Raw genomic sequence first — 18,150 nt, 5'->3', positions numbered from 1 at the left:
TAAAAGTTCTCTTACGATTGCAAGCGTGTATGTTTGGGTACTTGGAACAAATGGTGCACTTCATGACATTCGCTGTGTCATCATACGCAACCCAAGGAAACTGGTCTTTCCACCCAGCGATGAATGTTCGTTTTTGTTTACATTCGTCATACTTCTTATTCTTTACCTATATACAACTTTCGGAATTTCCCTCTGCCTTCCTTTAAAGTTCGTCCCCACCGCCAAAGAAACTTAAAATAGACCGCTGAGACATGATCGGCCATGTGCGGTACTGGCAACATAAATTGTTATTGCAGATACCCCTCTGGGTGCCAATGAGGCAAAGGGAGGCTACTCTGTCCTTTACTAGCTTACTCATTTGAAACAACAGATTTACTACAGTGATCCCTCGCTATTGCACTCTTCAATATAGCGCTAACTCGGTTATTGTGTTCGGTAACACGTGGTTCCCCAAACTTATATACACCTTTAGTAAACTCAAGTCACTGACACGATGTCATTTCCCCATCGCAAAAACATTACCACCTGCACGCAACACCGGAAATACCAATCAACAAATTCCGCAATTAAATCCTATTATTACTATCTGGTTATAAAAAAAACACGTTTGTACCTTGACATATGTTTGTAGCATATTTTATTAATTTTATTTAAAATTTCATTCAGTACAGTTTAGATCAATTTTGCCGAAATCGTGCGTAAAGGGGTCGATAGATCGCACAACTCGCCATTATTTACAGCAACCACGGTCAGCGCCTCGAATAAACTTTAGTTGACAACGAAAAGAAACACATATCAAATAAATGCCATACTTTCACTCGTTAAAAGTCCCGTTTGTTGTAGTTCGACAAAAGTATATTTCATCAAAGCTAGGCCTAACGAAGCATCTAAAGTCGGAAAATGTTTCAACCTCGCGTTACAATTTCCAAGAAATTCCATTTCCGAGAAACATGTGCCATATATGGAAGTGTTACTACGATTTAACAATGAAACGAGCCTGGTTTTCGTTGTTGACCTGCCTGACATCGAAATGTATTAATCCCATTGGTTGACTGGCGTAGCTGTATGCAAATTACATTGTCAGTCTGGGATACTAACAAAATATTAGCCAATCAAATACCGTAACATGATCACATGATTACATTCGCGTGAAACTTGACCCAGTTCATTTTGTGTGCTCTACTTGTCCACGGGCATGCTAGAAAACGTATATTACACGCCCGACATCTAAACCTTACTTGGCACGGGCGTCGGGCAATGGTATTTTTCAAGCCCTGGCCATACCTGAAAACACAACCCGTGAAGATCTTATGATAATAAAATAGGTCTTTAGCAATCCATGCTTGCCCGAAGCGGTATCTAGGCTTGTATCCCTATTCCGTAGATGGATGCTCATGATGTCAATCACTGAATTGTATGGTACAGATTAATCATTTACAAGCGGCCGTCACATAGCTGGAATATCGCTGAGTAGGGCGATAAACAACAAACAATCAAACCTAAAAAAACACTGTCCACTCACTCACACAGTCCACTCACTCACACAGCCCACTCACTCACACAGTCCACTCACTCACAGTCCACTCACTCACAGTCCACTCACTCACACAGTCCACTCACTCACACAACCAACACACACAGTCCACTCACTCACACAGTCCACTCCCACACACAGTTCACTCACACAACCCACTCACACAGCCCACTCACTCACACAGTCCACTCACTCACACGGTTCACTCACACAGTCCACTCACTCACACAGTCCACTCACACACACATCCACTCACACACACAGTCCACTCACACACACAGCCCACTCACACAGTCCCCTCACTAACACAGTCCGCTCACTCACAGTCCACTCACACACACAGTCCACTCACACACACAGTCCACTCACACACACATCCACTCACTCACACAGTCCACTCACACACACAGTCCACTCACTCAAACAGTCCACTCACACACACACAGTCCACTCACACACACACAGTCCACTCACACACACAGTCCACTCACACAGTCAACTCACTCACACAGTCAACTCACTCACACAGTCCACTCACACACACATCCACTCACACACACAGTCCACTCACACACACAGTCCACTCACATACACAGTCCACTCACTCACACAGTCCACTCACACACACATCCACTCACTCACACAGTTCACTCACACACACACAGTCCACTCACTCACACAGTCCAGTCACACACACATCCACTCACTCACACAGTTAACTCACACACATCCACTCATTCACACAGTCCACTCACACACACATCCACTCACTCACACAGTCCACTCACACACACACAGTCCACTCACTCACACAGTCCACTCACACACACAGTCCACTCATTCACACAGTCCACTCACTCACACAGTCCACTCACACAGTCCACTCACTCACACAGTCCACTCACTCACACAGTCCACTCACTCACACAGTCCACTCACACAGTCCACTCACTCACACAGTCTGTTCACTCACACAGTCTGTTCACTCACACAGTCTATTCACTCAAACAGTCTGTTCACTCACACAGTCTATTCACTCACACAGTCTATTCACTCACACAGTCTGTTCACTCACAGTCTATTCACTCACACAGTCTATTCACTCACACAGTCTGTTCACTCACACAGTCTATTCACTCACACAGTCTATTCACTCACACAGTCTATTCACTCACACAGTCCACTCACTCACACAGTCTATTCACTCACACAGTCTATTCACTCACACAGTCTATTCACTCACACAGTCTGTTCACTCACACAGTCTATTCACTCACACAGTCTATTCACTCACACAGTCCACTCACTCACACAGTCCACTCACTCACACAGTCCACTCACACAGTCCACTCACTCACACAGTCTATTCACGCACACAGTCTGTTCACTCACACAGTCTGTTCACTCACACAGTCTATTCACTCACACAGTCTGTTCACTCACACAGTCTGTTCACTCACACAGTCTGTTCACTCACACAGTCTATTCACTCACACAGTCTATTCACTCACACAGTCTCTTCACTCACACAGTCTGTTCACTCACACAGTCTATTCACTCACACAGTCTAATCACTCACACAGTCTATTCACTCACACAGTCTGTTCACTCACACAGTCTATTCACTCACACAGTCTATTCACTCACACAGTCTATTCACTCACACAGTCTATTCACTCACACAGTCCACTCACACAGTCTATTCACTCACACAGTCTGTTCACTCACACAGTCTATTCACTCACACAGTCTATTCACTCACACAGTCTGTTCACTCACACAGTCTGTTCAATCACAGTCTATTCACTCACACAGTCTATTCACTCACACAGTCTATTCACTCACACAGTCTATTCACTCACACAGTCCACTCACACAGTCTATTCACTCACACAGTCTGTTCACTCACACAGTCTATTCACTCACACAGTCTATTCACTCACACAGTCTGTTCACTCACACAGTCTGTTCAATCACAGTCTATTCACTCACACAGTCTATTCACTCACACAGTCTGTTCACTCACACAGTCTGTTCACTCACACAGTCTATTCACTCAAACAGTCTGTTCACTCACACAGTCTATTCACTCACACAGTCTATTCACTCACACAGTCTGTTCACTCACAGTCTATTCACTCACACAGTCTATTCACTCACACAGTCTGTTCACTCACACAGTCTATTCACTCACACAGTCTATTCACTCACACAGTCTATTCACTCACACAGTCCACTCACTCACACAGTCTATTCACTCACACAGTCTATTCACTCACACAGTCTATTCACTCACACAGTCTGTTCACTCACACAGTCTATTCACTCACACAGTCTATTCACTCACACAGTCCACTCACTCACACAGTCCACTCACTCACACAGTCCACTCACACAGTCCACTCACTCACACAGTCTATTCACGCACACAGTCTGTTCACTCACACAGTCTGTTCACTCACACAGTCTATTCACTCACACAGTCTGTTCACTCACACAGTCTGTTCACTCACACAGTCTGTTCACTCACACAGTCTATTCACTCACACAGTCTATTCACTCACACAGTCTCTTCACTCACACAGTCTGTTCACTCACACAGTCTATTCACTCACACAGTCTAATCACTCACACAGTCTATTCACTCACACAGTCTGTTCACTCACACAGTCTATTCACTCACACAGTCTATTCACTCACACAGTCTATTCACTCACACAGTCTATTCACTCACACAGTCCACTCACACAGTCTATTCACTCACACAGTCTGTTCACTCACACAGTCTATTCACTCACACAGTCTATTCACTCACACAGTCTGTTCACTCACACAGTCTGTTCAATCACAGTCTATTCACTCACACAGTCTATTCACTCACACAGTCTATTCACTCACACAGTCTATTCACTCACACAGTCTACTCACCCGTGTTTCAGGTACACCACCTGGACACATGGATTCTTTAAGAAGTTGGGAATTCCCGGTCCAAAGCCAGGAATATTTGGAGCAATGTCTCAATTCAAGAAATTTGTGAGTTAAACCAACACCTTCTGATTTCTAGCTTTGCACATCTGTGAACTCCCAGTGGGGAAAGGCGAGACACTGAATAGGTATTCAGAACTACTTGTGGGTTATCATAAGACATACATATCCTGAAACACTGGTGCCAATCTGATACCTATCATGATATTCACACTTATAGTGATCAAGTCACAATTATGAGTTTCAATTAACTTGTCCTTTGTTATCCAAGATGTAAACATCACAAAGAATCCAAGATGTTTACAGTAAAATGTTTCTAAAATGTCAACAACACTCGTCTTGTAGTCTTTGCCAAACTGCCCTGTAGTTAAGCTCTCATAAGGACTTGTAAAAACTGACCATATTTAAGGTTTTTGCTGTTATCATTATAAGGACTAGTTTCCACTGCTGAATATACATTACGGTATTCGACGTAATAAGCGCCCCGCTCTAATAAGCGACCATGGCGATATTTGCTAAGATATTGGCTAGTGAACAATCCTAATTAGCACCCCTTCCGATAGATCAATGTACATAAGACTTATTTATTCGTTTAAAATACGCACTCGTGTGTGATATGCACCCTTAATTATGGGCAATTAAATTTTGGAAAAATATATCTGTCGCATATATAAACATTTCAGGCTGTCAGCAAAAACCACGAAATTTATCTTTTAACTCTTTTTTTTTTCACCAATATAATATTCTAATAAGAGCCCACTATTTCTAATTTGGAGAGCACCCTGGGCGCTTGTTATGTGGAATACGGTAATAACATTATTAATGCAAGGTGTAAACAAGATAATGAATCCAAGAGGTAAACAAAATAATGAATTCAAGGTATTGACAATAACAATGAATCATTGGTCCATCCTTCATGTAAGTGAGTGAGTGAGTGAATATGGTTTTACGCCACTTTTAGCAATATTCAAGTATTATCATGGCGGGGGACACCAGAAATGGGCTTCACACATTGTACCCATGTCAGGAATTGAACGTGGGTCTTTGGCGTGACTAACGAACGCTTTAACCACCAGGCTACCTGACCGCCCGTATCATGTAAGTACTTGATACAAAAGATAACCAATACCAACATGTCTCACTTAAACCGACTTTATTTCACTTTTGAACATTTTTAAAAAAAAATTTCAACTTAACATTTTCAGTCAGATCTACGAACCTCACTATTGACACATCCCAAAATATCAAAACCGTTGAACCCCCCAAAATGTGAAAAAGTATCAAAGAAAATGCATTGTAGCGTATTCTGAAGCATTAAAAACGTGTACTAGAACTGTTCAGAGAATTGAAAAATATCAGTGGAAAAACATTGTAGCATAGTTTATTGTATTTTTAGCCGACCATCTTCACTCATGTTTTATTTAACTGAATAAAGGTGAGCTTCTATACCTCTAGTAATCAGGTTCATATTAAACTAATCAATGTTTTTGTTTTAAACAATTTGCTTTCCATTTTAGGGGTCTATTCCAAAATATGACCAACACATTATTGAGAAATACGGCAAGGTTGTCGGGTAAGTAGCATGTTCAATAGGTCATTAGTTACAAACGTTCATTGCACCATACATTGGTGATTGTTTAAATAGAATGCTACTGAATATTAATTGAAGAAAGACCTGCAAATCGTATGTAACTCAATAATCTTTCCTTTGATGGAAGACAAATCTGTTCTGACAGAAAAGAAATATTTTACAACAAATATCCTGTATATTTACTTCAGACAGATGATGTGTTGAACCCTGTGATACGGAAACTGTCAGTCTGCCTTTAGATCAGCCCTTTCTGCATGTGTCATGTATATTTGATATGCAATTAGCATGGGATGTATATTAACATTTGTTAAGTGTTTGGGCATACTATATTTTTTACCCTGTTGTGACATTTGTCCGTCTCATACCCTCTTAAACTTCACACATTCCTCCCCACACCATAACACTCCATCCACCACCTGAACACAGCATGTCGCCGTTCGTTCTTCCCTTTGGCAGTAAACACGCTGTCTTCCATCAGCTCTAACCAGAAAGAACCGACTCTCATCGCCGCCGGTCACATCACTGACAACGATTTACCCATCTCAATCTCTGACAATGATGTTGTCCTGTCAAAAACTGTCTTCTGTAAAGTCTGTAAGCCCAAATTCCTTGAGCCCTGAGTTGCCTTGCCATTATCTGTCTACTAACCATATGCCCTTAGGCATTTGTCGCTGATGAAGTCACTCTAAGGAATCAATTCCAGAGATGCAAAGTACACAAATACCGGTCTTCATTGTGCATAGTTACCTTGGGTCTGCCTGTTCTTGGCCTCTCTTGGCCTCTCTTGGCCTATCTGTCTGGTCTGTTACAGCAACACGGGAGAAACCAAAAGTTCTAGCAATGTGGGCATGGGTGGCTCCAATCCGTGTCATACCCGCTTTGCTCGGGTGCCAGTCGTGGCATTTCTATGGTAGATTTTTATCAGTGTCAGTATCTGACATGCCGTCTACATCATTTGTATACCCTTATTGCATGTGTAGTTTCGGCTGTCAAGCGGCACTTGTTTTTCACCTTTTTCACATTTTATACAAAACAACATACCATGGACGTGTATCATTTTGGCATCGAGCATTGTTGTGTTTGGTTGATGTGTTTTGTGCACTGATTTAGTTTGAACTTGTTTTTTTAAATTGTTGCAATTGTGTTTATAAAGATTTCTTTTGGCAGTCAGTTTACATCTACTTCCACTGTGTCATAAATCTAAATTTACTGAAATAATATGTATTTTTATATATATATATTTATATGTATGTTTATATATATGTTTATTTTTTCCAGTCTTTTCCATATGCGCAAACCGATATATCTCATTGCCGACATCGACATAATCAAGCAGATCACGGTTAAGGAATTTTCATCATTCATTAACCGCTCAGTGAGTAAGATATTCATTCTCAGGATAGACTGGTCCCCAGCACTGTATTGCTAAGCTTGTTTGACTCCTTGTGTTGCCTTGACTGTTGTACTGCTATGACTAAATTAATGTACTGGTTTTCCTAGTCTACTGCCTTGAATGTCATACTGGTTTAACTGTTGTATTGATTTGAATGTTGCAGTGATTTGACTGTCAAACTCGTTTGACTGCCTCTACTAGTTTGACTGCACTGATTGACAGAATCTATTGCTTTCTTTGCTTCTTTAACTAGTTTGACTGACTACTGGTTTGAGTGTTGCAGTGTTTGACTGTTGTACTCGTTTGACTGTTTGTACTGGTTTGACTGTTGTACTGATTTGACTGTTCTACTGGTTAACTGTTTGTACTAGTTTGACTGTTGCACTGGTTTGACTGTTGTACTGGTTTGACTGTTGTATTGGATTGACTGTTGTACTGGTTTGACTGTTTGTACTGATTTGGCTGTACTAGTTTGACTGTTGTACTGGTTTGACTGTTTGTTCTGATTTGACTGTTCTACTGGTTTGACTGTTTGTTCTGGTTTGACTGTTTGTACTAATTTGACTGTTTGTACTGATTTGAATGTTTGTACTGGTTTGACTGTTGTACTGGATTGACTGTTGTACTGGTTTGACTGTTTGTACTGGTTTGACTAAACTAGTTTGACTGTTTGTACTGATTTGACTGTTTGTACTGGTTTGACTGTTGTGCTGGTTTGACTGTTGTGCTGGTTTGGCTGTTTGTGCTGGTTTGAGTGTCATGCAGGTTTGACTGTTTGTACTGGTTTGACTGTTTGTACTGGTTTGACTGTTTGCACTGGTTTTACTGTTTGCACTGGTTTTACTGTTTGTACTGGTTTGACTGTTTGCACTGGTTTGACTGTTTGCACTGGTTTGACTGTAATAGGTTGTACTGGTTTGACTGTTTGCACTGGGTTTACTGTTTGTACTGGTTTGACTGTTTGCACTAGTTTGACTGTTTGCACTGGTTTGACTGTTTGCACTGGTTTGACTGTAATAGTTTGTACTGGTTTGACTGTTTGTACTGGTTTGACTGTTTGTACTGGTTTGACTGTTTGTCCTGGTTTGACTGTTGCACTGGTTTGACTGTTGCAAAGGTTTGACTGTTGTACTGGTTTGACTGTACTGGTTTGACTGTTGTACTGGTTTGACTGTTTGTAGTGGTTTGACTGATTTTGTGGTTTGACTCTTGTACTGCTTGTAGTGGTTTGACTGTGGTTCAAATTTTACTGCACTGTTTGACTGAATCTAGTGCTCTGTTTGCTTCTTGTACTGGTTTGACAGTTGTCGTGGTTTGACTGTCGCTATATCCAAGCTGCACCAGTGCAGGTAAAACATTGCAGGTGCAGGTAACTTTTATTGTCAGGTTGCACCGAGTGCAGGTAACATTTCCCACCACAAGTGCACAGCAGCAGTCAAATTTAACAAAAATAGAAAACTGAATTCTTTTAAAACTTGCCGTAGATCTTTTAGAATCCAGGAAACAAAAGTTCATGAAAATAGTGAAATACACAGGTGGTCTGAATACTGCGAATTTGCAGAACTAAATCTTCCTGATTAGCACTGGAACAGTCATTCATGCAGTTACAATCACAACAAACAGACACTTTGAAACGTCTGTTTAAGTTTTTTTACTGGATATCAAGATGTGAAAAGCCATATACAGATTTCCTCAAAATAAGCACATTCTAAAGTTTATTTTCTCTTTGAATTTAATTTATATTCAAATAGCTGAACATACAGTGTTTCAAGGTACTGGTATGATAAAATGGTGCAGCCAATATTTGGGTGTGCAACCTGATTACTTCACTTGGTTGCTCCTGGAGCAGGTGGTAAAACAGACTGCATGTTTGCTTCTTTCACCTTTATTTTATGTGATTGGAATTAAGTCAGTTTGCCATTTCTCCATTTGCAGACAATCACATTGCCACATCTCCTCTAAAGGCGTCATACACATGAAAGGTTGTGTGAATGGTGCGAGCCATGGTGTCTGTAAAGTTCCTCACGGAATTCTGGTCTGACTTGATAAATATTCACCATCCAAAACTAAATGATCTCGCAGACAAGTCATCATTGGCTCAACCTCTTTGTGCAGGTATCCCAAATTCCTGTCTGTGGTCAATTTTATAAAATTCAGCTGCTATTTTGAAGCCACAGCTACCAGCTACCACCTGTTCAGATGTAAAAAGTAGATGTTTCTTCATGCCAATCAATTGTTGTGTATTGCACCTCCTCCTCAACAACCCTCATTAGGTCCCTCTCCTCCCCCACCCCTCCTCAACAAGCCTGGGGAAATGACAGTGTTACCCCTCTCTCAACAGGTCCTCCTGAACAACCCTCCTTGGGTCTCTCCCCTCTCTCCCCCACCCCTCCTAACCAAGTGTAGAAGCAGTCATTCTGGGAATTCCCCTTCTGCGTACTCCCATACATTTTTCTTTCGTACAAATCAACACACAGAAGGCAGATGTACAGTCCCTGAGTTGTTGTGTATTGCATCAATCATATTCAATTTAACATTTAACATTGTTGCACATGTCCAAACTTTTGGCTCAGTGAAGTTTTATGCAGGAAATATTTGAACATCATCGCTGACAGTAAATGTTCTTAAATGGGTGTCAGAGCTACAGTGCTGTTGCAATCTTATTTAAACTTTCAGAAAAGCTCCAACTTTCCACGAGACCCACTGTTAAAGGAGTCGCTTGTTTTCTTGGTTGATGATCACTGGAAGTTCATTCGAGGCATCCTGAGTCCCACGTTCACAGCAGGCAGGATGAAGGAGGTAATGTCATGCTCAGGTCATGCTCAGGTCATGTCATGTCCTGATTGTCCTGAGTCCCACGTTCACAAGTACAGCTGACCCTACTTGAATCAAGAGAGAAAAAATATAATTCCCTGACCCTTAATACACCCTCAGCTTCGTCATGTAGCAGAGCACACAATGTTCTTTTTGATCATACTTCAAACAAAGGAACTATACTATGACTGGAATGATTCAATGGTTATAGGACTGAATGGAGGAATATTAATTGACAGATGATACCGCTGATGCAGACTTGCATGGCTTCTCTAGTGACAAACCTCTGGAAAACTACAGAGGAAGGCACGAAAACAGTCAAAATGAACGAGTAAGTTAACTTAAAACTCATAGGTTGAGAGTCCCTGTGTAGATTCTGGGGCTGAAGATGTCCCCAGTTGCTCATGCTTGGTGCAAGGGTCAGTAACATTGTGTCGGATGGACAGGCTGATTTGTGTCATCATTGCCTGATGGTGTGGATCGTTGCTCATGCTTGGTGCAAGGGTCAGTAACATTGTGTCGGATGGTCAGGCTGATTTGTGTCATCATTGCCTGATGGTGTGGATTGTTGCTCATGCTTGGTGCAAGTGCCAGTAACATTGTGTCGGGTGGTCAGGCTGATTTGTGTCAATATGGCCTGATGGTGTGGATCGTTGCTGATGCATGGGGGAAGGGTCCAGTAACATTGTGTCGGGTGGTCATGTTGATTTGTGTCATTATGGCCTGATAGTGTGGATCGTTGCTCATGCTTGGTGCAAGGGTCAGTAACATTGTGTCGGGTGGTCATGTTGATTTGTGTCATCATGACCTGATGATGTGGATCGTTGCTGATGCATGGGGGAAGGGTCCAGTAACATTGTGTCGGGTGGTCAGGCTGATTTGTGTCATCATGACCTGATGATGTGGATCGTTGCTGATGCATGGGGGAAGGGTCCAGTAACATTGTGTCGGGTGGTCAGGCTGATTTGTGTCATCATTGCCTGATGGTGTGGATCGTTGCTGATGCATGGGGGAAGGGTCCAGTAACATTGTGTCGGGTGGTCAGGCTGATTTGTGTCATCATGACCTGATGATGTGGATCGTTGCTGATGCATGGGGGAAGGGTCCAGTAACATTGTGTCGGGTGGTCAGGCTGATTTGTGTCATCATGACCTGATGATGTGGATCGTTGCTGATGCATGGGGGAAGGGTCCTGTAACATTGTGTCGGGTGGTCAGGCTGATTTGTGTCATCATGACCTGATGGTGTGGATCGTTGCTGATGCATGGGGGAAGGGTCCTGTAACATTGTGTCGGGTGGTCAGGCTGATTTGTGTCATCATGACCTGATGATGTGGATCGTTGCTGATGCATGGGGGAAGGGTCCTGTAACATTGTGTCGGGTGGTCAGGCTGATTTGTGTCATCATGACCTGATGGTGTGGATCGTTGCTGATGCATGGGGGAAGGGTCCAGTAACATTGTGTCGGGTGGTCAGGCTGATTTGTGTCATCATGACCTGATGATGTGGATCGTTGCTGATGCATGGGGGAAGGGTCCTGTAACATTGTGTCGGGTGGTCAGGCTGATTTGTGTCATCATGACCTGATGGTGTGGATTGTTGCTGATGCATGGGGGAAGGGTCCTGTAACATTGTGTCGGGTGGTCAGGCTGATTTGTGTCATCATGACCTGATGGTGTGGATCGTTGCTCATGCTTGTTCAAGGGTCCAGTAACATTGTGTCGGGTGGTCAGGCTGATTTGTGTCATCATGACCTAATAGTGTGGATTGTTGCTCATGCTTGTTACAAGGGTCCAGTAACATTGTGTTGTGTGGTCAGGCTGATTTGTGTCATCATGACCTGATGGTGTGGATCGTTGCTCATGCTTGGTGCAAGGGTCCAGTTACATTGTGTCGGGTGGTCAGGCTGATTTGTGTCATCATGACCTAATAGTGTGGATTGTTGCTCATGCTTGTTGCAAGGGTCCAGTAACATTGTGTTGGGTGGTCAGGCTGATTTGTGTCATCATGACCTGATGGTGTGGATCGTTGCTCATGCTTGTTCAAGGGTCCAGTAACATTGTGTCGGGTGGTCAGGCTGATTTGTGTCATCATGACCTGATGGTGTGGATCGTTGCTCATGCTTGGTGCAAGAGTCAGTAACATTGTGTCGGGTGGTCAAGCTGATTTGTGTCATCATGATCTGATGGTGTGGATCGTTGCTCATGCTTGTTGCAAGGGTCAGTAACATTGTGTCAGGTGGTCAGGCTGATTTGTGTCATCATGACCTGATAGTGTGGATCGTTGCTCATGCTTGGTGCAAGGGTACAGTAACATTGTGTTGGGTGGTCAGGCTGATTTGTGTCATCATTGCCTGATGGTGTGGAATCGTTGCTCATGCTTGGTGCAAGGGTCAGTAACATTGTGTCGGGTGGACAGGCTGATTTGTGTCATCATGACCTGATGGTGTGGATTGTTGCTCATGCTTTCAGTCACTGGTTTGCCTGGTCCAGTTATTTACATCATGTTGTAGCTTGAATACTGCTGACTGTGCATTAAACAATCACTCACTCACTTATTCTAAGCAGGAAATGTCCCTTGTCATAGAAGTTGACAAAATAAATGGTGGAGTGGATTGATGTCGTTAGACAATCACCTGTAACTTCAGAATCATTTGTAAGGCCATTTTCACTTTGAGATACTACAGCAACAATCCCACATAATTTTGGGCAGTGGGGTAGCCTAGAGGATAAAGCGTCGCTCAGCACGCCGAAGACCCAGGTTCGATTCTCCACATGGGTACAATGTGTGCATGAGGCCCATTTCTGGTGTCCCCCGCCGTGATATTGCTGGAATATTGGTAAAAGCAGCATAAAACCGTACTCACTCACTCACCCATATGAAATAAATATTTGAAGAAGTGAATAAAAGCATCCAATTTGAAATTGTGAAGAAAATATATTAAAAAAAGTGAAAAGAAACATGTTGACACTGTCCTCAAAGTTTAAAACTTGACATTAATTTGTTCCAGTGTATTTGGACTGTATTCTCTGGATGTCATCGCCTCTACAGCATTCGGCATTGAGGCTGACTGCCAGGCAGACCCTGAAAATGCCTTTATAATCAACGCTCGGAAGATGACAGAAAGAGGACTCAAATTGATTGTTGTTTTTATGCTCTGCAGTAAGTTTCTGAACATTCACTTTCCTTTCATGGAACCTTGGAAATACATCTTAGACTTTGACTTCAGCGTGTATCCCCATTCCTTCAATTTTACAAACATTTGCTACCGGGGATTTTTTTATTAAACAGCCTTATGTAAACGGTGATGCCTGAATTTGACCACCTCCAGTGCTATGCTTTGTCTTTGTAAGCACTGGGTGATTGGTCATCTCATGTCATATCAGGGAAAACTCTAATAATATCGCTTGGAAATATTTGTGACAAATTCATATGTCACGTCAAAGGTCCGGACCATATGCTGAAAAATGTTTGTTTTCCAGAGAGAAGGATTAGGTGAAAGTCAATAACACTTAGTCTCTGCATTCCTTTTGGTCGAGATGCGGAAAGGTTGTAAGTGAACTATGTTTAGGGTCAAGGTCACATTGAAGGCCATTCATCTGTATGTATCACTGAGATGCTGATTTTTGCAAATATTATACATGTAGTTTTTATGTAATTTGATAAGAAATTTGAGATGCACAGTATTACCAGTATACCACGATTTGGAATAATAATTAACATGTATCACAATACATTTGAATAATACCGGTGTATTGGGTTTGCGACTGAATGTGACTTGAAATTCTGAAATTCCGAAGTTAGATTTCAGTGATCGAATTCAAGCGAAACTATTAGCAAGTAGCTACCTGTACGTCATGTTTGACGGTGGACGACTACAAATTTGTCAAAAACATCCTGGGGAGGTCCAATGTCAGACTTAAGAAAGAAAACATGATCAGAAAATTGATTATTATATCTTTTTTTGTCATTTGGGTTATTTTTTTTCAGGGTTCATAACAAATTACACACACATGCAGTATATTGTGGTACATACAGGAGTCGTTATTGCAATACGAAAGTCCAGCCAATATCCATCACTGGCCATCACTAATACAGATGTATGACAAGTGATGAAAGGTCACGGTGACCGACCTTCAATAAGGAGCCATATTTTTGTTGTTACATTGAATTCCTCCTCGGGACATTCGATTTGGTTCTTGGTTAGCACTTTAAAATGTTCTTGAAATACTTGTCACAGATGTTGAAGGTCAAATTCACTCTCAAGTTCATATGCTAAAAAAAATAATATGTTTGAGATAACTCAACTGGTCATTGTTGGTACTTATGATCCTTAGGGTTGGGCCAAAATTGGTTAGGGTTTAGTGACCTTCATTGAAGGTCAAGGTCACTGGAATGATCATTCTGAATTTATTTCTGCATCTTTGTGTACAGATCCAAAACATGTTTGTATGAGCGTATGCCCATGTTTTCAAACAGAAATAATCGAGCATGTGATTGTTTGAAATCGGGACTTCAGTTAAAAATGCCATGCAGAGAGGATATGTTTTCCTTAGATGAAAGTAATACTAGTTTCTGGGGCCAATATTTTTGTGTGTGGAGATATGGCTGCTTCTGTTAGTCCATGTAACGCAAACACCATTCTAGTTTTTGAGGCATTTCCATGGAGAGAAGTAGGAATAGTTTAGAATGTCTCGCTCAGGAAATTAAGAACTCTGATACTCGTTGTGTAAAATCAGTATGACACACATGCTCATATACTTCTATGCATATGGTCTCTGTCAAGGAGAAGCATTGTGTCTAGCTTAGATGCCAACAAATAACAATCAAAGAATCAATTTGAAAAATATGTGAAATATCGAGGAAAAACAAATATTGGTCGGTTTGGCCCCACTATATACAGCAGCTGTCTCGACCAGGGCCTGGTCAATTTCACATGTGTGATATATTTCATGCAACAAGTTTGTATCACACATCTGAGGCACTGTCCAAGGATATGGCCCTTGCTATGCATATACATCCCAGAAGCATGACCAATGACTTTCAGATGTCCCAGCAAGCATCAAATACCCCAGTACAACCATCTTTGGCTTTTTGAGTCATTTTGTGTTGCTCTAATGGACAGACCCTTTGGTATTCTGTGCGTGTCCGCAGGTGGGAAGGACATCATTATACACTTGTTTTAGGATGTCCAGCATGTCTGGTGAACAGTCATTTTTTTTTACCTGCTGAAAAAATGTATTGTCAGGAACAAATAATGTTAATTCCAAATCCCAGCCTCCTGATCTGGTGTATGCCTTCTTCTGATGACTCTGTAGGACAGGACATGTTTTAACCACAAATTGAATAAGTTCTGGCTAAAACTGTCAACAGTGATCCCTTGATAACCCTGGGTTCATCCTTGACAAAATAAATCCAATGATCAGTCACTTCTGTAAAAGCAACAGATGCTGTGCTTCCATCAACTCCCTGCCACTGTTGTAGGAAAACTTTCTTGTTGCAGCTTTGTTTCCCTTCCTGACCAAATTGTTGGAAGCTATTGGTTTCAAGATGATTGATGCTGGTTGTCGAGAATTCTTCACCAAGGCTGTGCTCCAGACCATATCAGACAGAAGAGAACTTAACATTGTGAGTACTACTTTCATGACGCACAGAATCCTCAAACAATAAACTGATTTGTAAAAACTTGTTAAAGACACATAAGAATGCTGGATTCTTATTGGTCAAAGTAGGATCAAAATCAGGTATTGAATTCCATTAGATACCTCTAAAGTAACAAACCCTTTCACACTAAAGGCTTGCAGATGAATACATAAATCAATGGATAGCCTACATATAGATGCATGAAACAATGGATAGCCTACATATAGATGCATGAAACAATGGATAGCCTACATATAAATGCATGAAACAATGGATAACCTACATGTAGATGCATGAAACAATGGGTAGCCTACATATAGATGCATGAAACAATGGATAGCCTACATATAGATGCATGAAACAATGGATAGCCTACATATAGATGCATGAAACAATAGATAGCCTACATATAGATGCATGAAACAATGGATAGCCTAAATATAGATGCATGAAACAATAGATAGCCTACATATAGATGCATGAAACAATGGATAACCTACATGTAGATGCATGAAACAATGGGTAGCCTACATATAGATGCATGAAACAATGGATAGCCTACATATAAATGCATGAAACAATGGATAGCCTACATACAGATGCATGAAACAATGGGTAGCCTACATATAGATGCATGAAACAATGGGTAGCCTACATATAGATGCATGAAACAATGGATAGCCTACATACAGATGCATGAAACAATGGATAGCCTACATATAGATGCATGAAACAATGGGTAGCCTACATATAGATGCATGAAGCAATAGATAGCCTACATATAGATGCATGAAACAATAGATAGCCTACATATAGATGCATGAAACAATGGATAGCCTAAATATAGATGCATGAAACAATAGATAGCCTACATATAGATGCATGAAACAATGGATAGCCTACATATAGATGCATGAAACAATGGGTAGCCTATATATAGATGCATGAAACAACGGATAGCCTACATACAGATGCATGAAACAATGGGTAGCCTACATATAGATGTATGAAACAATGGGTAGCCTACATATAGATGCATGAAGCAATAGATAGCCTACATATAGATGCATGAAACAATGGATAGCCTACATATAGATGCATGAAACAATGGGTAGCCTACATATAGATGCATGAACCAATGGATAGCCTACATATAGATGCATGAAACATTAGATAGCCTACATATAGATGCATGAAACAATGGATAGCCTACATATAGATGCATGAAACAATGGGTAGCCTACATATAGATGCATGAACCAATGGATAGCCTACATATAGATGCATGAAACATTAGATAGCCTACATATAGATGCATGAAACAATGGATAGCCTACATAAAGATGCATGATACAATAGATAGCCTACATATAGATGCATGAAACAATAGATAGCCTACATATAGATGCATGAAACAATGGATAGCCTATATATAGATGCATGAAACATTAGATAGCCTACATATAGATGCATGAAACAATGGATTGCCTACATATAGATGCATGAAACAATGGGTAGCCTACATATAGATGCATGAAACAATAGATAGCCTACATATAGATGTATGAAACAATGGATAGCCTACATATAGATGCATGAAACAATGGATAGCCTACATATAGATGCATGAAACAATGGGTAGCCTACATATAGATGCATGAAACAATGGATAGCCTACATACAGATGCATGAAACAATGGGTAGCCTACATATAGATGCATGAAACAATGGGTAGCCTACATATAGATGCATGAAACAATGGATAGCCTACATATAGATGCATGAAACAATGGATAGCCTACATATAGATGCATGAAACAATGGGTAGCCTACATATAGATGCATGAAACAATAGATAGCCTACATATAGATGCATGAAGCAATAGATAGCCTACATATAGATGCATGAAACAATGGATAGCCTAAATATAGATGCATGAAACAATAGATAGCCTACATATAGATGCATGAAACAATGGATAGCCTACATATAGATGCATGAAACAATGGGTAGCCTACATATAGATGCATGAAACAATAGATAGCCTACATATAGATGCATGAAACAATGGATAGCCTATATATAAATGCATGAAACAATGGATAGCCTACATATAAATGCATGAAACAATGGATAGCCTACATATAGATGCATGAAACAATGGATAGCCTACATATGAAGCATTAAACA

The 18,150-nt window shown here is 41.0% G+C and overlaps 1 protein-coding gene across 1 annotated transcript in view; it reads left to right on the top strand.

Moving 5' to 3' along the window:
- Positions 1–18,150, top strand: part of LOC139455251 (cytochrome P450 3A24-like) — a 28,097-nt gene that overhangs the window by 2,750 nt on the left and 7,197 nt on the right. The window contains exons 2-8 of the mRNA XM_071236802.1: positions 4,474–4,567; positions 6,037–6,092; positions 7,389–7,485; positions 10,180–10,302; positions 10,557–10,648; positions 13,327–13,478; positions 15,820–15,944. Of these exons, the coding sequence (XP_071092903.1) occupies positions 4,474–4,567; positions 6,037–6,092; positions 7,389–7,485; positions 10,180–10,302; positions 10,557–10,648; positions 13,327–13,478; positions 15,820–15,944 (739 nt within the window). The remainder of the gene's footprint in view (positions 1–4,473; positions 4,568–6,036; positions 6,093–7,388; positions 7,486–10,179; positions 10,303–10,556; positions 10,649–13,326; positions 13,479–15,819; positions 15,945–18,150) is intronic.

Source organism: Haliotis cracherodii, unplaced genomic scaffold, assembly GCF_022045235.1.
Source record: "Haliotis cracherodii isolate W230 unplaced genomic scaffold, xgHalCrac1.p SCAF_11, whole genome shotgun sequence".
Taxonomy (NCBI): Eukaryota; Metazoa; Mollusca; class Gastropoda; order Lepetellida; family Haliotidae; genus Haliotis; species Haliotis cracherodii.
The sequence above is the reverse complement of the archived record's forward strand: the minus strand, read 5'-3'. Positions and strand labels throughout refer to the sequence as shown.